The following is a 17,940-nucleotide window of genomic DNA, read 5'->3' on the forward strand; positions in this document are numbered from 1 at the left end:
ATTTTATTGCATGCAGGTTTATCAATGAAGGCCTTCTTCCAGCTTCCATTGTGTTTTGTTCAACGAAGTAATATTTCTTCCCTCAATCTTCTGATTGTTGAAATCTGTTTAGTCAACTTGCTGAATCTTTTTTTTCACAATGTTACACCAATAAAGAATTTTTTCCATTAGAGTATGTCGATTTGGGAAAACTTTGTTCATACAATGAAAGAACAGTTCCTAGTTGTCTCTAATCTACCACAGTTGTAAAATGTCCTCAATGTACATGTAACATAACATGCACTCATTAGTCATCACTCTATAAGCAAAGAGGAGGTAATGCAAGCTTTTCACCTTGGGTGCTACAAAGCTGAAGCTATCATGATGGGACATATTAATAAACGGGAGGTGCTCTATACAGTGCAGGAACTGTTGCAGGGAAGAACATTTGCCTCACTCCCTCTGCCTTGATTATGGGGAAAATAATACCTGATGCACCCTGCAGAAAGGGGGAAAAGTGTTCAGCACAAAGTGGCAAAATCCAGTATACTGTATACAGATTTCATGTTTTTCTACAGTATACTAATGGAGCTCGAATTCAATTAGGATTTGAAAAACATTACATGTCTTGTGTTAAAGATGGACATTTCTGTTTTTTCTTTTCGTGTTCTCTTTTGGAACAGAAGCACAAAGTTATTACAAAGAAACAAATGTATTAACCAATTTTAGTTGTTAAAAGCTGGAATTTTTGTGATATTCTAGCTTCTTTGTAAGGTATGATGCTGTCTTGCCAACTGACAAGTGTTACCAGCAATAATGATATATGCAAATCAGTTGCAGGAACAAAAATAATGGGCTCAAAGTTTGTGTAGCATGTCTAAAAAATTCTACATTGAGATTATTCGGTTCATATAAATAGAGAACACAAGGAAGGAAAATATGTAACAAAAGGGAGTAAAACTTAGAAAGCAAAAAAAAAAAAAAAAGAGAAGTGCCATCAACAGCATAAAGGGTGTAAAATGCATACCTTTATTAACCTAGCTCCAATCCACATGCGTTGAAGTGAAGGAAATGGTAGGAGCAGGTGACCAACTCCATATATTGCCACGGAAAAGAAATGAAGAACTAAACTTAATGGGCGAGGGTTTAGACCAGAAAGTAAAGCCACTGGTCCAGTTGAAAAAATACCCCCAAGGCTTAAATAGTCAAAACAGGCCTGGCGCATTTCCTTCCTTGCTTGATCATGGGAAGCAGAAAACACCTTATAAACGGCACCAGCCAGAGTATTTATTGTAGAGATGCCACAGGCTGCAATAAACATCATATCATGAGCAAACAGAAAATCTTCGAAAATAACATCCCTGATTCGTTGTATATTTAACTTCGAAGCCCTTTCAGGTTGGAAAGTAAAGGGGTTTAATGTCCTTGGTGGAACCTAAAATCTAGAATTTTCGTCCTTTATAACATGAACATCACCAGATAATCATTTCAGATTTTTTGAAGACGATAATAAAATTCTAGCCACTAGGATGTTCAAGCAGTTGAAAAATTCTCTATGGTGATAGTTGTAATTAAACCAAAGATGCAATGCAACTATCTTAGACTCATATTTTACTTGGTTACATAGAAACCACACAAGAAACACTACCGTGTTAGATACTTGGTCAGGATCATAGCATAAGAAGCCAACTGACCTTGCGTAATGTGTAAAAGGATTCAAGATACTTGGTCAGGGAAGCTGCATCATGAAGGTCATGCAAAGGCCTAAGAAGATCCCGAAGTACGACAATACCAGACAATGCCACAGTCATTCCTCCACCAGTTAAAGGATGGCGCATGTTGAAAGCATCACCCATGAGAAGTGCTCCAGGAGTCGGATGAGGATCAGCTGGCATACTTCTATTTGGCATGGTTCTAATATTACCTTTGTCAACAGCAGCTATGAAGGCATCATGAAGCACAGTTGGAACCTGAAACAGACACTCCATGATTAAACCAAGGTATTGTGTGCAGCAGGCAAGGCAAGTGACTGAGTGATGCTTGAATATGAACAAGGATGAAAGTTAAATTTTATTGTGCAGCTACAAAGAAACAGATTTTTTCATCATAAGTTGACAATCAACAATCATGCACCAACATTAACAGATACCTGTGGTGCCACCACGGTCTTCAAATAATTTGCCATTTCCCCATTAGCAATGGAAGGTACTTTCTGCCCTGGTACATCGACCAAGCAGCGAACCTCTGTGCTACTGATTGGATAAAACAAGATGGGTGAAGGATCTGCTAGGATAACATGCCCATGATTTGAAAATGCGAGTTTGCAATTCTCTAAGACCAAACCCACAAAACAAGAGGGCACATCCACCTGTTGAAAAATTAAAACGCTACATTTACTTTCCTGGAAGAACATCATAAGAAACAGAAGCACATGCAAAATTAAAGGATTGCATTTAGCACAAAAGATATGTGTTTGGTTGACCATTATTGTTTATACTGATTGTCAGATAAGAAGAGAGTATTAATATAACAATTATAAGATGGTAACTTCACCTTCGGGTTGCAAAGAGAGCGGCGTAGGTTTGAAAAGCAACCATCACATACAATAGTAAGAGGAGCATACGCTTTTAGTTCTTGACCATCCTTAGTTTTGTTTTGCACCCCTCTAATTGTCCCATTTTCTTCTAGCAGAGATGTTACTGTTCCTTGCTCTAGCCGTACACTGAAAATTGTTTGCAAGTGTGGAAGGAGATTAATTGTTTGCAAGTTTGTAACCATTTACCGAATATAAAATGAAAATTTGTGCATGAAAAATTGCAAAATTAACAATGCAGCAGGAAGTTTGTAACTAATAAGTATGCATCATGAATCCAGGAAGCAAAAAAGATTACTTGGGAAGAGTAGCAGCTTTTTCTCTCATCCTCTGGATAAAACGTCCGTTATGGAAGCTCCTTCCAGCAACATCTGCCTGAAATTTCTCCAAGGGATATGACAATCTAGTATTTCTCCCATCCTTGAAGAGAGCATACCCAAGCACTCGCTGGGCATCAATTTCCTCCACGCAATCTGTAATCAAAAGGGTTTAATTGCATTTTACAGGTAAAAAGATTCAGGAGATCAGATCCAACTCAAAACCAACTGGCTATTAATAACAACCAAAAGTTTGTTCACATTTTTAATAAGATGCACACTAATTTTCGTGCATACCCTGAAGGCCCAATTCAACTAATTTAAGGTATCCTCCTGGCTGCAGCAGTTCCCCAACAATTCTGTCTGGTTCTGTCAAGTCTCTTTCTATCACATGAACACGCCTTCCATCCTGAAAATAGAAATAATAACATTGTAGTTGAATTAACAGTAAATAACTCGGAAAGGATCATTGCAAACGAACACCAGTCTAAGCCCTTCTATGATTCTAATGCTTCAGAAATCAAGTAATCTGCAAACACGTCGAAAGCACAATGGCAATAAAGTTCAAGTCCGTATCTTGTACTTAACAAGATATCATTTTCATGGCAATTACGTAATCAACGTCAAACTCCAAACTGATTTGTTTAATTACGTCACAAATTAAAAAGAACACAGTAACTTATAGTAGTACATAAGAAAAATAATTAAAAGAAAACAGGAATTTACCTTGCCAAGAGCATGAGCAAGAGCAGCACCAGCAACACCGGCACCGACAATGATGATGTCATATTCGGAACCATTTTCCGGCGAGCATTCTCCTACGTCGGTGCTGTTAACAGCGTCTGTTTCGATCTTAAATTCCCTAGAACCTTTCTCGATTTTCTTCTTGCTATTGCTATTACGCCACAAAATGAAAAGAAAAACAAAGCCAAAAAGAGAAACCAAAGATGTGATCCCAACAATATAATTATCAAAAACCATCACCATTTTCTTTAAACGGTGAAACCGGAACTGGAATGAACTAGAAGAGAATAAAATCTTCTTGGTTTTTGCAAAAGCGGCAAATGATGGTAGTTTGGATGGGTCTTTTTAGCCTAGTTTTTGATGAAAAACTCTAATATGTGATGGATTTGAGAGATGATGTAGAAGATGTGGACCAGGACCAGAGCCTCTTTATATGGAAGGCTGATGGTTATTCAAGTTAAGCTAAGTAATGGCATTGAAGCAGACGAAATAAGGTTTAAAGAATAGGTCTCATTTTGAATCTTAAATTTTACAGTTTCTACTTCCTGTTCGTTAAACAGTTAAACCCGATCACTCTGTTCTTGTTTTTTCACGAAGACAAAAGTTGTGGTATTGATGTCAAGACTCAAAATTCAAGAATTATATATGAGAAAGAAAAGACAAGCTAAAAGCCGAAGAGCTAAGCTGGAGGACATGAAAAAGGTAGTCTGACTCAGGCAGGTTTGTTTGGTATGGCATCATGCTAGCTTCTATTGCTGGTTTTAGTTCTTGTATTTGTAATTACCTGAAATAGGAAATAAGATTAGACTACGTAATTTTATCTTATGGGAGGATGACCACGACTCGACCATGATTTTGGCTGTTAGCCTAAGAAGACATGGATGTCATTTGCCTTTTCTATTTTTTTTTTTCAATAAGTTGATTCTTTTTTTAGGTGAATTCTCTTCAATTCCATAAATTATACTTAGTTTAGGAACAATTTAATGAATTACATATACTAAAATTTAAATTTCAAATTTATTAAATAATAAAAAATTCAAATTTTATTTATAATTAATATATAGATATTGATGTAAATTTATTAGTTTTATCAACGAAAAAAATATTCAAAAAAATTTATGAAGATATTCAAAAAAAAAAAATTTCATAAAATTTTATACTTTTTAATTTTTGTTAATTTTTGCAGTGTCCATGAATGCCTTTTAGTTTAAAAAGTGGATTCATCATATTGTTGAATATTTTTTTTTTAAGTGATTGAATAAATCAATTATATTAAATTTAAAATAATATTTTAAACTAGTCGTAAGATGAAAATATATATGTTTGTTTAAACATTTCACACAGCCATAAAAAAATTTATAAACTTAATTAGTAGATGATGGATTAACAAAAAATTAAAAGACTTCAATTCGAAAGTCCTAACTCCTAACCATTTCCAAAAGATCCTTCGACAACGGTACATTTGAGGAATCTTAAAAAATAATATTTTACATCAAAACATAGGGAGAGATGGATTGGATTCAGGAACTAGGATCCACCTGCGTCAGTCGGAACCTGTTTTCGTTTTGGGTTGCCTAGAAGAAATTTAGAATGCAACATTTAGAGGAAATTGGCTAAAAATTAAATTCCTAAATCTCAGCCCAATAGGGTAAGATCCACTAATAACAGATAAAAATTAATGGACACAACCCAAATACCCAATCTAAATTGTCAAAACTTGATGACATGGTCCCAAACTTTTTGTTTGCCTTCATTGTATTTGTAACCTTCTCTATCGAGGTATTAATGGATTGGACCGGATTAATTTTTAATATTAATAATTTATATATTTGATCATGATTTGATTTAAAATTTTGAAATTTAAAATTTTTTAAAATTTGATTCAAATAAAAAAATAAATTTTAAATTCATTCATTAACTTATCTTATATAATAAAAAATTAAAAATATGATTAAATAAATTTAATAAAATTATATTCAATTCATATATAAATTAAAATTAAAATTATATAAAATTAAAATTAAAATTAATAAAATATATTTTTTTTTATTTTTAATTTTTATATTATATTTAAATTTAGATCAGATCAAATTTGATTCAATTTTAAATTTTTTTGTCTAAAACTTACTCAAATTTTAATAAATTTAAAAATTATGTTTAAATCCGTTTAATAAATTTTAATTTTTTATTTAAATTATCTCAAAACTTAAATAAATTTTTAAGTTTCAATGAATAGTTTGACCTTTAAACAAATTTGCTTCTCTCATTTACGAGGAAATTAAAAGATTTTGGCGTGGATCAATTTAAAAAAAGCATATAAAACTATTAAATGCGTGAATGGCATTTAAACCAAACCCCAAACCCCTGCGACTAAAAATCAAAATAAAGAAGCAATGGATCAGATCAGAATCAGGTGAATCATCAATCAGAAACAATTTCAACCTTTTTTATTTTTCTCTTTTCAACCAACAACATAAACAAAAAAAAATATGGGGTCCAGCCCATGATGACATGCATGCCATTCCCGGAAGACCCGTTGATGGGAGGAATGAAAGCAAATTTGACCATCAACTGCTTTCGGTGTCACTTTGAAATTTATGCAATCACAGCCATCCATTCCTTTCAAAGCCCAAAAAAAAAAACAAGTTTAGAACTTGAAGACAATTTGTGGGCCTAATTGGCTTTATTGACTGAACCTTAAAAAGACAAAAAATTTTGATTATAGTCACTGTATATTTGTCTAATTCGATTTGGTTAAGAATGCTTTGTGAATGTTTTTTCCCTTATTTTTTGGAATACTAAATCATGCATAGCTTCAAATATTAAAAAAAATAAATAAATAATGAAAGTTTCAAGCAGTGACCGACTTGGTATAACAAACTTGTTTATTGCCAATAAAGAAAATAAAGTTAACTTTGAGAACTTAAACAAATACTAGAAGGCTAGAACTCTATACTGTCAACCCAAAAATGAAAAAGAAATGAATAAAGGAAGTTGGAATGGAAATCCAAGTGCCTTGAACTCATAAAACCAAGCAAAAACCCACATACTATAATAATGCAAGCCACCTCATTAAAGTCAAGTCATTCTTTTTACTCATATCAAAGGAGACTTGAACCATAAGCAAAAATTAAGTAGAAACAAGATGGGAACCGTCCGGAATGTTGGCATGACCAAAGCCTAAAAGCCAAAGTACAGAGTTTATTAAAGCTTTTTTTTTTTTTTTTTAAGAAGAAGACAATATGCATAGGCATGTGAACAAGGGTGCTGGTCTCCCATGAGTTCACATTAGCGAAGCACAAGAAACCAAAGTAGGTGAAGCGCATTTTTAACAAATTCAACCAAGTTTCAAGTTTCAGGATTTTACAGAGACCCCAGTCCCCTGAGTCCCCACCACTATTTTCTTCATCCATATAATAAATATCCATTGCCACCAGCAGACAAAATTCCACTGCGCAGTTCTTTCATTCATCCCCCTAGACTCCGCACTCTATGCCATAGAAGATCGAATAATAATAACAGCAAATCATTCATTTACATTCATGAATGAAAAGATAACGATTAAAAAAGAAAGAAAGAGAAGATTATTAGTAAGAAGCTGCACTATTTCACTGAAAAGGCTCATGTTTGAATTGCTTTATACATTGTTGATGATTGTTGAACATAAATATGATAGAGAATCCCAACCCCAAAAAAGTTGAGCAAAAAAAAAACCCAGAAAAACTCTATCCAAAAAATCAGTAAAAGACAACTTCTCTAAATACGATTAGCCCAAACCTCACTAAAATTTAGAAAGAAAAAAATTTGAAACATACCTGGAATTTTCAATCTTTCCAATTTAGCTCAGTAATCCTCGATAACATGTTAAATCAAGATTCAAGCTTTTAATAATCAGGCATAAGCTGACTTATCTTCCCTTCTTCAGCAGCCATCTTTTGCTCTGTAATCTTCAACCAAATACAAACTCCAGTAAAACTAAGCACTAAACTAGCAAGTCCACTTCCCAATCCGATCCCAACAATGGCCAAAACTGACAACCCTTTGCTTTTCATAGGTGGTAGAGGGTATCCATAAAGATCCTCATTTCCTTCAAAAGAAGTAGCATTGAACTTTGGCAAATTCCCACTTCTGTTCCCTAAAGAGGCTGGTATTGGCCCTGAAAGCTTGTTGTATGAAACATCAAAAGCTGACAACCTTGCTAGAAGGCCTAATTCTGGAGGAATCTGACCCGTAAATAAATTGTCATGAAGATCAATGACGTTTAAATAAGCACATAACGTAAGCTGTGGAGGGATCTCTCCTTCAAGACGATTTGATGAAAGATTCAACACTGCCAGGTTGACTAAATATTGTAAATCTTGTGGGATTGGACCTGAGATGGAATTTGAAGATAAGTCAAGTGACTGAAGATTGGTACAGTTTGAGAGAAATGGTGAGATAGAGCCTTTGAGACTGAGATTTGTAAGGGAAAGTTTGTAGATTCGACCATTGTTACAAGTGGCACCAGGGAGATAAGAAGTGAAACCGCTACAAGGGTTTGCAAAGGTGGATTGGGTCCAGTTTTGCAGGTTCTTTAATGGGTCTTTCAAGGATTGGCTTAATTGAGTTAAACAAGCCTCGTCGTATGGATCTGATGAAGCCAATGGAAGTGCCGCGCACGTTAGCAGGAAGAGAATCAGCAGACCCATGAAGGCAAAAAAAGAGGTCTTTGGTGTAATGAAAAACTTGGCTCGAGCCTGAAGCTTTTTTTTCTTTGATCGTTGGACGTTTTGGTTATGTGGGAGAAAGAAGAAAAAAGGAGGTTTCTTTTTTGGCCTTCTCTTCTGTTTCACTTCTGTTTATGTAGATGAAAACGTAAGCAGATGGCAACGAAATGCAAAGACTAAAGGGTTAAAAGACAGGTCTTTCAAGGTTATCTTTTTTTTTTCTCCTTGTTTTTTCACTATTGTAACGGTACAAGATAGCAACAAACAAAACAACACGAGATGGGGAAAGAGAGAGAAGCTCTGTTGTATAGAATTCCTGATCTTCTGTTCTTTTATAGGCGCACGTTAGCGAGTGAGAGACAGAGAGAGGGCAATGGGTGGACTTGAAGAGGGGTATGGTGAAAGTGAAAGTGTTTGATAAAATTGAAGCCCAACTGAGAGATAGAGAGAGGGGATAGGGATGGGGCTGAGAGCTGCACAACGGAGGCCTAAGGATGGTGACAAGACGAATAGAGAGGGGAAGAGCTGAAGGGAATGGGGAGGGAAGGGTTGATTTGGTCATTTAACATTTGCGGGGAGAGAAAGAGATTAGAGCCAGAGGGGGCTTTGAGTTCTAGGGAACCAGCAGCAGGCAGTGGGCAATTGCTGTAGTGCTGTCGTTGTGGGATTGATTGATACGTTCAAGAAAACGGTGGGGAAGGAAAAGGAGAATGACTCATTCTGAATGAGGCCGCTTGCCAAAGATATCTCCAGCATTTCCGTGACTCATCAATGGTGCAAAATTTAGTGATTTACATTCCACCATTAATGCGTTGTCAGACACATGGCAAACTGCTACCAAATCTGCATATCTTTTAATCATTTTTCAGCTTAGTAATTATACGGAGAGAGTCGATTATTGATGAGATTAGTTTCAATAACATTAAAAATAATAATAATTATTATTATTATAATTAATAAAAAATTTATATTAAATAAATTTTATTAAAATTAATATTTAAATTCAACTAATAAAAACTAAAGTTTAATTATACCTCATTGAAAATACGGATGCATTGCTGAATTATCATCTATTAGAAATGAAAATATATATGCTTGCTTTGGCAATTTGAAGTTTGTTGACTCCTAAGTTTCTAGGTGTGATGTCGTTTATTAAATGGATGGGATCCTTTTGGTCAATTCTTGGCTCATCAGCACCAATTAATTTTATGGGTCGTTAATCTTTAACTTAGATGAGCTGATTTATTTAGTAGATATAAAATTTTAATTTTAATATTTATAATTTTTTTATTTTTAAATTATAATTTTTTAATAAATTATTATTTTTGTTGTTGAAATCAATCAAACTATTTACAATAACAAAAATTGTAAGTAAATTAATATGGTTGTTATATTTCAAAGTTTAAAGTATGTTAAATATTAATGTTTGTTGATTCGAGTGACAAAAAATTTAATTTTTTAAATAAAATTTTAATTTCGAATTTTATAGGATATGATCCGACTCGACTCTAATTTAATCAAGACCTAAAGTAACTATCGAACATAAAAAAATTTCAAACAAAAAAAATGCATTAAATCATTTAAACTCAAAAGAGTTTTTGTTCATATATTCGAATATTTGATTCAAAAGTTTATAGATGTGTTTTTACATTCTTTTAAAACATTTGAATTTTTTATTCAAATACAATAATATAATTTTAGTATTTTAGTCAATTTTACTTCAATTTATCACTTTTATAGAGGCTTTCAAAAAAAATTTTAAAAAAATAATCATATTGATATATTACATGTTAATTGCTCCTTTCGTTTCAAAATATTTATCATATATTAATTTTTATAAATTTAAAAAAAATTGATTTTAATATATTTAATATTAAATTTTAAATTTTTTTATAAAATTAATTTTTCATTATTTTTAATATCAAAAGTAAAAAAATCATAAAAATAATTTTAAAATATAAAACAATTATATATTTTGATATATCCAATATATATATAGGATAAGAGAATACTATATAATTAATTTTCAAAATAAACATTAAATAAAAATTTTTTAAAAATCATTTAATTCTCCTAGCTCCAAATTTGAAGTAAATCAATCTTCTTCGAAAAAAAAATTAGAATACGACATGAATTGACATCACCTAATTAGCTCGTGTGGTGACTAATGTGACACATTCTTTTCTTACTAAGCTTCCGAAAACCCTTAAACGTGGGCCCAAAAAATTTGTGCCCATGATTGATTCACTATTGAATCAGTGAGAAAACGGTGTACGGCTCTGTCAGTGCTCTGAAAACCCATTTGAGCTGTGACTCATTGTTCATTCTTTCTTCATCATTACACTTTTTTTTTTTCTCTACATTGATTGTCATTAAATTATTTATCATCGATCCTGCAACAAAAGAAAGCCAAGTTCCGTTGTCAAACCCCAAGCTTTTTTTGGCAAACACTCAAGCATTGCTTGGGCGTAATGCCTAATCGGTGATACCAAACCAAATCAACGCTTGCTTGAGAAGTGAAATCATAGCCTCAAAGTGCTTGATTTTTTGTTAATCAAAACACTAGTTTTCCCTGCTTCTCTTCTGTTTTTCGTCGCTTACCTCCTTCAATCTCTTTCACTTATTTATCATTAATCTCTTGTCTCTATCCATTTTTTTTTCACAAGTGAAATCTATTTTAGCATGAAAATTATGTATTGATATCTTTAGAAATGATTTTAATGTCTTATTATTGAGAATAATGACTCAAATTTTATAAAATATTTGTATAGAGATTTATTTAAAATAAAATTAACTAGATATTAATTGATGGATAATAAAATTTATAAGAGAAAGTTTTTAAGTGAAAAGTGATTTTTAATAAGTAAATTTGTATACTTATAAATAATATAAGTATTTATAAAATTAAGTATGAGAAAAAAATATACGAATTTTGTAATATTTTATTGAATAGACATCTTATTAAGACTAAAGAAGATTGAAAGAGTTTTTATAAGTATATATATTTGAATGGACTAGAAGAGATTAAGATAATTTTTATGAATGTATATATTTGAATGGACTAAAGAAAAATGAGAAGGTTTACATAGGTATAGGTGCATATGATTATGTGTTTATTTTGATTGAGAATAATTCATAAAATTATAAAAGAATAAAAGGATCCATGGGTATTGATTGTAAATGTTAATTGATATAATTGTATATTTATAATTCTTTATAATTAATAATTTTTTTTCATCCATAAAAGTAGGCTAATTAGGCCGAGTCATATCAAATTATTATCTCTTTCATATTTGATTTTATGATTTGATTATACTTTCGTTTACTTAGATGATTGAGGCTTTTGCTTAATAACTAAAATTAAAGGTATCGTAAACCTAACAATTGTTATTAGAGCGAAATTTCAAAACATAAGAAAAGACAAGCCCATAAGAGCTTCTAAACAATTGGTATTATAGTGAGACTTTGAGACATAAGAAAAGGCAAGCCAAGAAGAGTTTCAAGTTCGTGTATTGAAAGATTAATTTGTATTAAATGTAAAAACACAAAAGAAAAAGATTTAAATTTTTTCATTGCGAGTGGAGCTAAGCATATCTAGCATAAACACTGATGAATTAATGAAATTTAAGTCAAAATAGAGATTGTTGGGAATACTTACTCAGATTCATAAGAGATTAGGACAAAATTTTATTCAAGACGAGAATAGCTAAATATTGCTTAATAGAAAAGAAAACTTATAAATGGCTAAATATTATTTGATAGATAAGAAGACTTATAAGGAAAAAAATTTTAAGTGTAAAAGAATTCTTAATAGTAAGCTTGTATGTTTATAAATTATGAAAGTTTCTATAAGGTTAAGTATGAGAAAAAAATGTAAAAGAACTATAAAATTTTATTGGGTAAATACTTCTTATTATTGAAAAAGATTTAGAGAGTTCTTATGGGTGTGTATGTTTAAGTAGAATAGAGGTGAATGAAAAGGACCATATAGATATGAGTGTCCATATTTATGTATTTGTTTGTGTTAGAAATACTTTATAGGAGTAAAGGATAATGAAAGGATCTATGAATATTGATTAGAAGTATTGATTGATATTATTATAAGTTTGAATTATCTATAATTAATAGATATTTTTTCTTATTTGTGGATGTAAGACGATTTGATTAAAACACATTAAATTAATATTCCTATGTGGTTGATTTTATGATTTAATTATATCTACACTTGTTTGGATAATTGAAGTTTTTGTCTTATAACTAAAATAGCTGTCATGATAACATCTATTTATAATAATTATTTTATTTTTTAAATGAATTCTCACCACTGACAAATTTATTTATATTAAAATTAACGTGTATCTAATTTCATAATATAATACAAAATTTTAAAATAAATATAAAATTTTTTATAAATTTCAATTTTGAAAAATAGATTCGCAACATAGGGCAAGTTCACTTCTAGTTTTGAGTTAGAAGGAATGCATGTTTCATGGATTTAAGGCCTACATTATAGTTGGGTCTAATTTCCCCAACAGATATGGTCCTCTAACCAAGACTTGAACCGGGGGGTTTGTTTGGCAGCCATGGTTCAAGCCGCAAGGGACCCAAGTGACTACCTACAAACCAACACAGGGTTGGGGGTTGTATTTGTGCATTCTTTTGAAAAGGGGTTTTTCCTAAACAAGTGAAAATGAAAGATCCCCAATGGCCAATTAATTTTTCTTTTGTGTGGTGTAAATGGGGACCTCAAAGCCTTAATTCTGAGGCCCTCTCTTCTCATGGCTTCCTCACCTCAACTCTTTTTAACTACAGCCCAACAAGAAAAAATCTTCTCCCTTCAAGTTCAAGGCAAAACAGACTCTTGTCACCTTCAATCCAAGCTTTGTGGGTATTTACAAGGACAAATAAACATATTTGAGACAGAAATAAAGAGGAAGAGCCGCACACTTGGATGTGACATAACATTTTCATTGATCTTCATCAGCAGAAAAATGGGCACATAGTTTTAAAATATGATATATGGACATTATCTTTTTTGTGCCTAGGACAATGCATTAGTTGGTAGATAAGCACAATGGGTTAAAAAAAAATGGTGTGAGCAGATTCCAGCCAGGTATGGATATCCTACTGTAACATTTGCATTTCCGCCATTGTAAGTTGTTTGTTCCAAAGAGTTTATACATATAATGTTCTTTTCAGCTAAATAACTATTAGAATAAATAATTCATAGATAAATTAAGAATTTAAAAAATAACTAAATAAATCGTGAAAGCTACTGAAGAAAGGGTTATAGTTGGGATAAGCGAGGAAGCGTCGCGGAAAAATAAAACAAGATATATGAGAGATGGTGTGAGAGAAGCACTGACTTAAAAGTAAGTGACGTGGTGGATGGTGGTGGAGAAAGGTGGAAGAGCCGGTGGAGGAAATGAATCAACAAAAAAGTGTAGAGAAAGTTCCAAAAGAGTTTAGAGAGCTGTAAGTTTATCAGTTTTCTAGAAAAAAATCCCAAATGAATTGTCAATGCCTATAATCCTCTATTTATAGCAGTTGCCAAAGAAACAATAGTATGAAAAATGGCGTATAATACGTACAGTGGGAAAGGGATGTTATAATGATTTAAAATTGTCTTTTTTTTTCTTTGATACAAAAATTTCAAAAAAAAATTTATTCAGTTATTCAAATTAAAATAAATTATATTATATATATATATATATGACAGTTTAAGATAAATAATTATAAATTATATATTCAAAATAATCTTAATAAATAATTATCAATAACATTCAAATTAAAATTTTTTTTTATAAAAAAAAAATAAATCTTAAACAACTGACAACAAGTTATTGGTATGATTTAAAATCTTTCTTGAGAATGTTCGAGGTCACAAACAATGATAGTTGGTCATATGACAGCACACTTAAAATGTGCCATCTTTTGGAGTGCAAAGCTATCCAAAACGTCCCAATTGTGGAATAAATTTCTGTTCATGCAGTTACACCTCTTAAGGCATCGCATTCAAGCGTCTTGAGTCAACGGTTTATGCATGTTTTCTTTTATTAAAAAATTGGAGTTCAAATTCTCAAAATATATTAAATAAAAATGTTAAATATTTCAAACTAATGTAAAAAAAATTTTTTTTTTTCCTTAAAATCATTTGAAAAAAAAAAAACTAAATTTCGTCGAAACCTTAGCATACCCTATGATGTCATAAAAAAAAATCTTCACCCCATAATGGTTTGTGCTGTTGGTGTCAACTTCATTCATCCCCTCGGAAAGCCCAACCGTGTGATACAATGGGCCCCTCGACAACAGGATCCCAACTTTTTAACATAGCATTGGTGGGACAACTCATGTTCAGGTTGATTGCAAGCTTTCAAAATCAACACCCTCTTTGAGTTGGACTTTGGTGGGATTATTGTGGACAAAACATTTCTTTTGGTTTGTTTTAGATAGTGATTTGCTAACCAATTTGAGACACAAAAACCAAAAGCCCTTTTTTCTCTCAATAGAGATGAAAGAATAAATGTGCAAAAAGGCCTAACACCAACAGTAGTTCCATTTAAGACTTCAATTTATGCCACCTTGAAAGCTTTAAAATACAAAAAACAATGGGTGTTGCAATGTGGAGTGTAAAAGAAAGTTTGCTCGATTCTTATAATTGGAGAAGTTAGATGTATCCGAACAGCCATATAAAAGGGTTGGTATTTTGTTTGTGGACCTTAAAAACGAAAGAAAAAAAAATATCAAATAAACTTGATAATTTCAAACACAATACAATACAAGTTTTAACAAAAATCTTAAATAAATTTAACAAAATAAAAATATATATTTTATGTTTTTGTATTGACATAAATTATAACATATAATTTTTATATAAAATATGATATAAATATATAAATTATTAATATTTTATGTAATATAAATATATAAATTACTAATGATAACCCTAGGCAAAAAAAAGTTTGGTTTGAGTGAAATAACTTACCTAATTGTAGGGACCCTGGTGGGTCCAAATGCTTGGGAATCATTTAGTACAATCAAATAAGAGGGGGGTTGGGTGTGATAAGCCTGGCCCATTCCAAATTATTTTCTATTTTTTAATTACATGGTCTTGGTTTCTTCGACAAGAAGAGACTTTGTTATAAAGATCTCCTTTGGGCACGAATGAAAATTTTGCCTTACGTATTCAAGCATATGTTAAGAATTTGTGCTTTTTAATTTGAGATTGTTGGACTTAGTCCAACTTTATATCAATTTTATTAAGCATTTCAATTTGTCAATTAGTTTTTACAATAAATGTAAACATTTAATTGTTAATTTGTTATATTATATATGTATATCATCTTTTTTCTATCTATTTATATATAAAAGAATAAAATGCATAAGTATTAAAAAAAATTAAATTAAATATCTCTATAAAATTTTTAAATTAATAAATTTTTCCTTAAATACATATAGATGATATATGTAATTTTTTAAATAATTATAATAATCATTTGTAGGTAAAAATAATTTCTCAAGAGCATTTATAATTTGAGAAATTATCAAATATATTGGTAGTATAAATTTTTAATTTTACAAATCGGGTTTAGAAGGTTATATATATTCTTAGTGCATATTTAAATAAATAAAAAATTAATTTAAAAAAATGAGACATATGTCATTTTATTAATTTGAAATTAAAAATTTTGCTGACAATATATTAAATAATTTTTTATATAATTTATTATAAGATCCTATCCCTAAAGATTAAAAAGTAACAATTTTTAAAAATTTGAAAATCACAATATTATTCGAGGCAGCCAAACAGAGTGTTAGGCGGCATCGATCAGGACTATGTTTCATATTGAAATTCAAGCTAAAAAAACCTAGTAAAGATTTAAAGGGTAAAATTCAAGAATTAAATTGGAATTTTTTGAGAGAGGGTTTCAGTCAGTACCATATATATGTTGGCCTGAATAAATTTCATGGTATAAAGTATACATTTTTGCATGCAAAATTTGCATGACTATAGCCAAATTCATTGGAGAGAATTTCTAGAGAACGATTTTGTTTGAAAAGAGAGTGGGGATTGGGGAAGAGTTTTTGAGTGGGAAAGATGTAACAGAAGAGCTTGAGGGGTACACTCCCTCCCATCTTTTTTTATTTTAGCAATGATGAGAAAATCCGCCCAAAAAAAAAGCACTGGAGACCAATAAGTTTTTCTAGAAATAGTGCATCGACTAACAAAGAAACTTCGCTGCTGCATAAGCCGATTTTGCTTTCCTTTTAAAGGAAACAAGTTACAGGTACTTCGCTAACAGTGACCCGACCTATTCTGGATTTTAAGTTTCAGTGATCGGGTTCAAATTCTGATAACTTCAACATGCAAAAAAGAAAGTTACAGGTACTTCTCTATTATTCAATAAATACCTGTTAACTCACGAACATATCAATTCCTTCTTGGTATGATCTGCTAATCAGCTCAGTAGTTGTTAACTTGAGTAGCTGATAATTCGACCATTTGTAATTCCTTAGACTCTCTTGTTTAGGTTGAAACGAGTACTGAAAAACAGATCTCTAACCCAAAGTGGAGAACATGAAAGTACAGCAAACAAACCAGTCATGTGACCAAATACTATCTGCTTTGGTGGTTTGGGACTCAAAACCTTCTTTACGACATGTCGTGCGAACGTCGTGGCATCTGTTGCCTTGGAACCTTGGGAAGCCCTGGCTCGCTCAGCAATGGCATCCTTGAATTCATTATAAAGTTTCCAATCATGATTTCCCAGCCTTTCGAGGTTAGAGCTTCCGAAATTTGATCTCACAGCACCAGGCACCACAAGCACCACATTGATGCCAAAGGGCCTTAATTCAACACGCAAAGCGTTGGTCATGGCATGGACAGCAGCCTTGCTAGAACAATATGACCCTGCCCATGGGGTTGGCACTCTTCCAACAACACTCCCTACATTGACTATAATTCCCTTGCGCCTTGAAGCCATGTGAGGCACAACTTGTTGCACCATTCTTAGCTGCCCCAATGTGTTGATTTCCCAAGCTTTCTTGATTGCATCCAGTGAAAGCTCAGCCAAAGGGCCGGTGCTTCCTATACCAGCATTATTTAGTACCACATCAATGTGACCATACTTGGATATAACAGTGTTCACAGCTGATGACACGCTCTCGTCTGATGAAACATCGAGCTCCATCGTTTCAATTTTATCGGAACCGAAATCTAGCATGTCATCCATGCGTTGAGGGATATCAGAAGCAACGACGCGGCAATTCTGCTTAGCAAATGCCCTGCAATATTCATATCCAATGCCACCTTTGGCACAACCGGTGACTAGAACAACCTTTGGCTCCTGCATCTTTTGTTTTCCTATTGTTGTTTGATAATACTAGGTTCTTTCATCTTATAAAAGATCGGTGAGGCAGAATATTAAATTCACCAAGGTTTTTTCTTGTTCATAGTTTAAATTTAGATGCAGAATATGCTTTAAGGATACGCTTCTTCAAAGAAAATTGGCCGGTAGAATTGGAGCTTGTTAGCTTATAGACATAGGCCATTTGTCTTTGTACTTATATATATGGCTCCATTCAGGTAAGGCCAGAGAAG

The 17,940-nt window shown here is 32.0% G+C and overlaps 2 protein-coding genes and 1 pseudogene across 4 annotated transcripts; all 3 read right to left on the reverse strand.

Moving 5' to 3' along the window:
- Positions 1-228: 228 nt before the first annotated feature.
- On the reverse strand, positions 229-4,357 carry LOC111317038 (squalene epoxidase 3-like). The gene is made up of 8 exons (XM_089753308.1): positions 3,616-4,357; positions 3,187-3,298; positions 2,871-3,045; positions 2,533-2,701; positions 2,129-2,347; positions 1,670-1,949; positions 1,007-1,287; positions 229-478 (listed from the first exon to the last, which is right to left on the reverse strand). The coding sequence occupies exons 1-8, from the start codon at positions 3,874-3,876 to the stop codon at positions 374-376; spliced, it is 1,602 nt and encodes a 533-aa protein (XP_089609434.1). The 5' UTR covers positions 3,877-4,357; the 3' UTR covers positions 229-373.
- A 1,684-nt stretch (positions 4,358-6,041) lies between these two features.
- Positions 6,042-9,022, reverse strand: LOC111316170 (receptor-like protein 44 pseudogene; annotated as a pseudogene). Of its 2 annotated transcripts, none has more exons than XR_016333402.1 (2): positions 7,449-9,022; positions 6,042-6,252 (listed from the first exon to the last, which is right to left on the reverse strand). The product of XR_016333402.1 is annotated as a receptor-like protein 44 pseudogene, transcript variant X1 (transcript). The 2 variants fall into 2 exon arrangements; XR_016333403.1 differs by lacking the exon at positions 6,042-6,252 and adding an exon at positions 6,570-7,123.
- Positions 9,023-16,616: 7,594 nt separating this feature from the next.
- On the reverse strand, positions 16,617-17,703 carry LOC111316171 (short-chain dehydrogenase virD-like). Its single transcript, XM_022918185.2, has one exon. It carries the CDS (start codon positions 17,690-17,692, stop codon positions 16,853-16,855), a length of 840 nt encoding a protein of 279 aa, XP_022773920.1. The 5' UTR covers positions 17,693-17,703; the 3' UTR covers positions 16,617-16,852.
- Positions 17,704-17,940: the final 237 nt, after the last annotated feature.

This window comes from Durio zibethinus, chromosome 24, assembly GCF_047325235.1.
Source record: "Durio zibethinus cultivar Kanyao isolate XHJ-2024 chromosome 24, ASM4732523v1, whole genome shotgun sequence".
Taxonomy (NCBI): domain Eukaryota; kingdom Viridiplantae; phylum Streptophyta; class Magnoliopsida; order Malvales; family Malvaceae; genus Durio; species Durio zibethinus.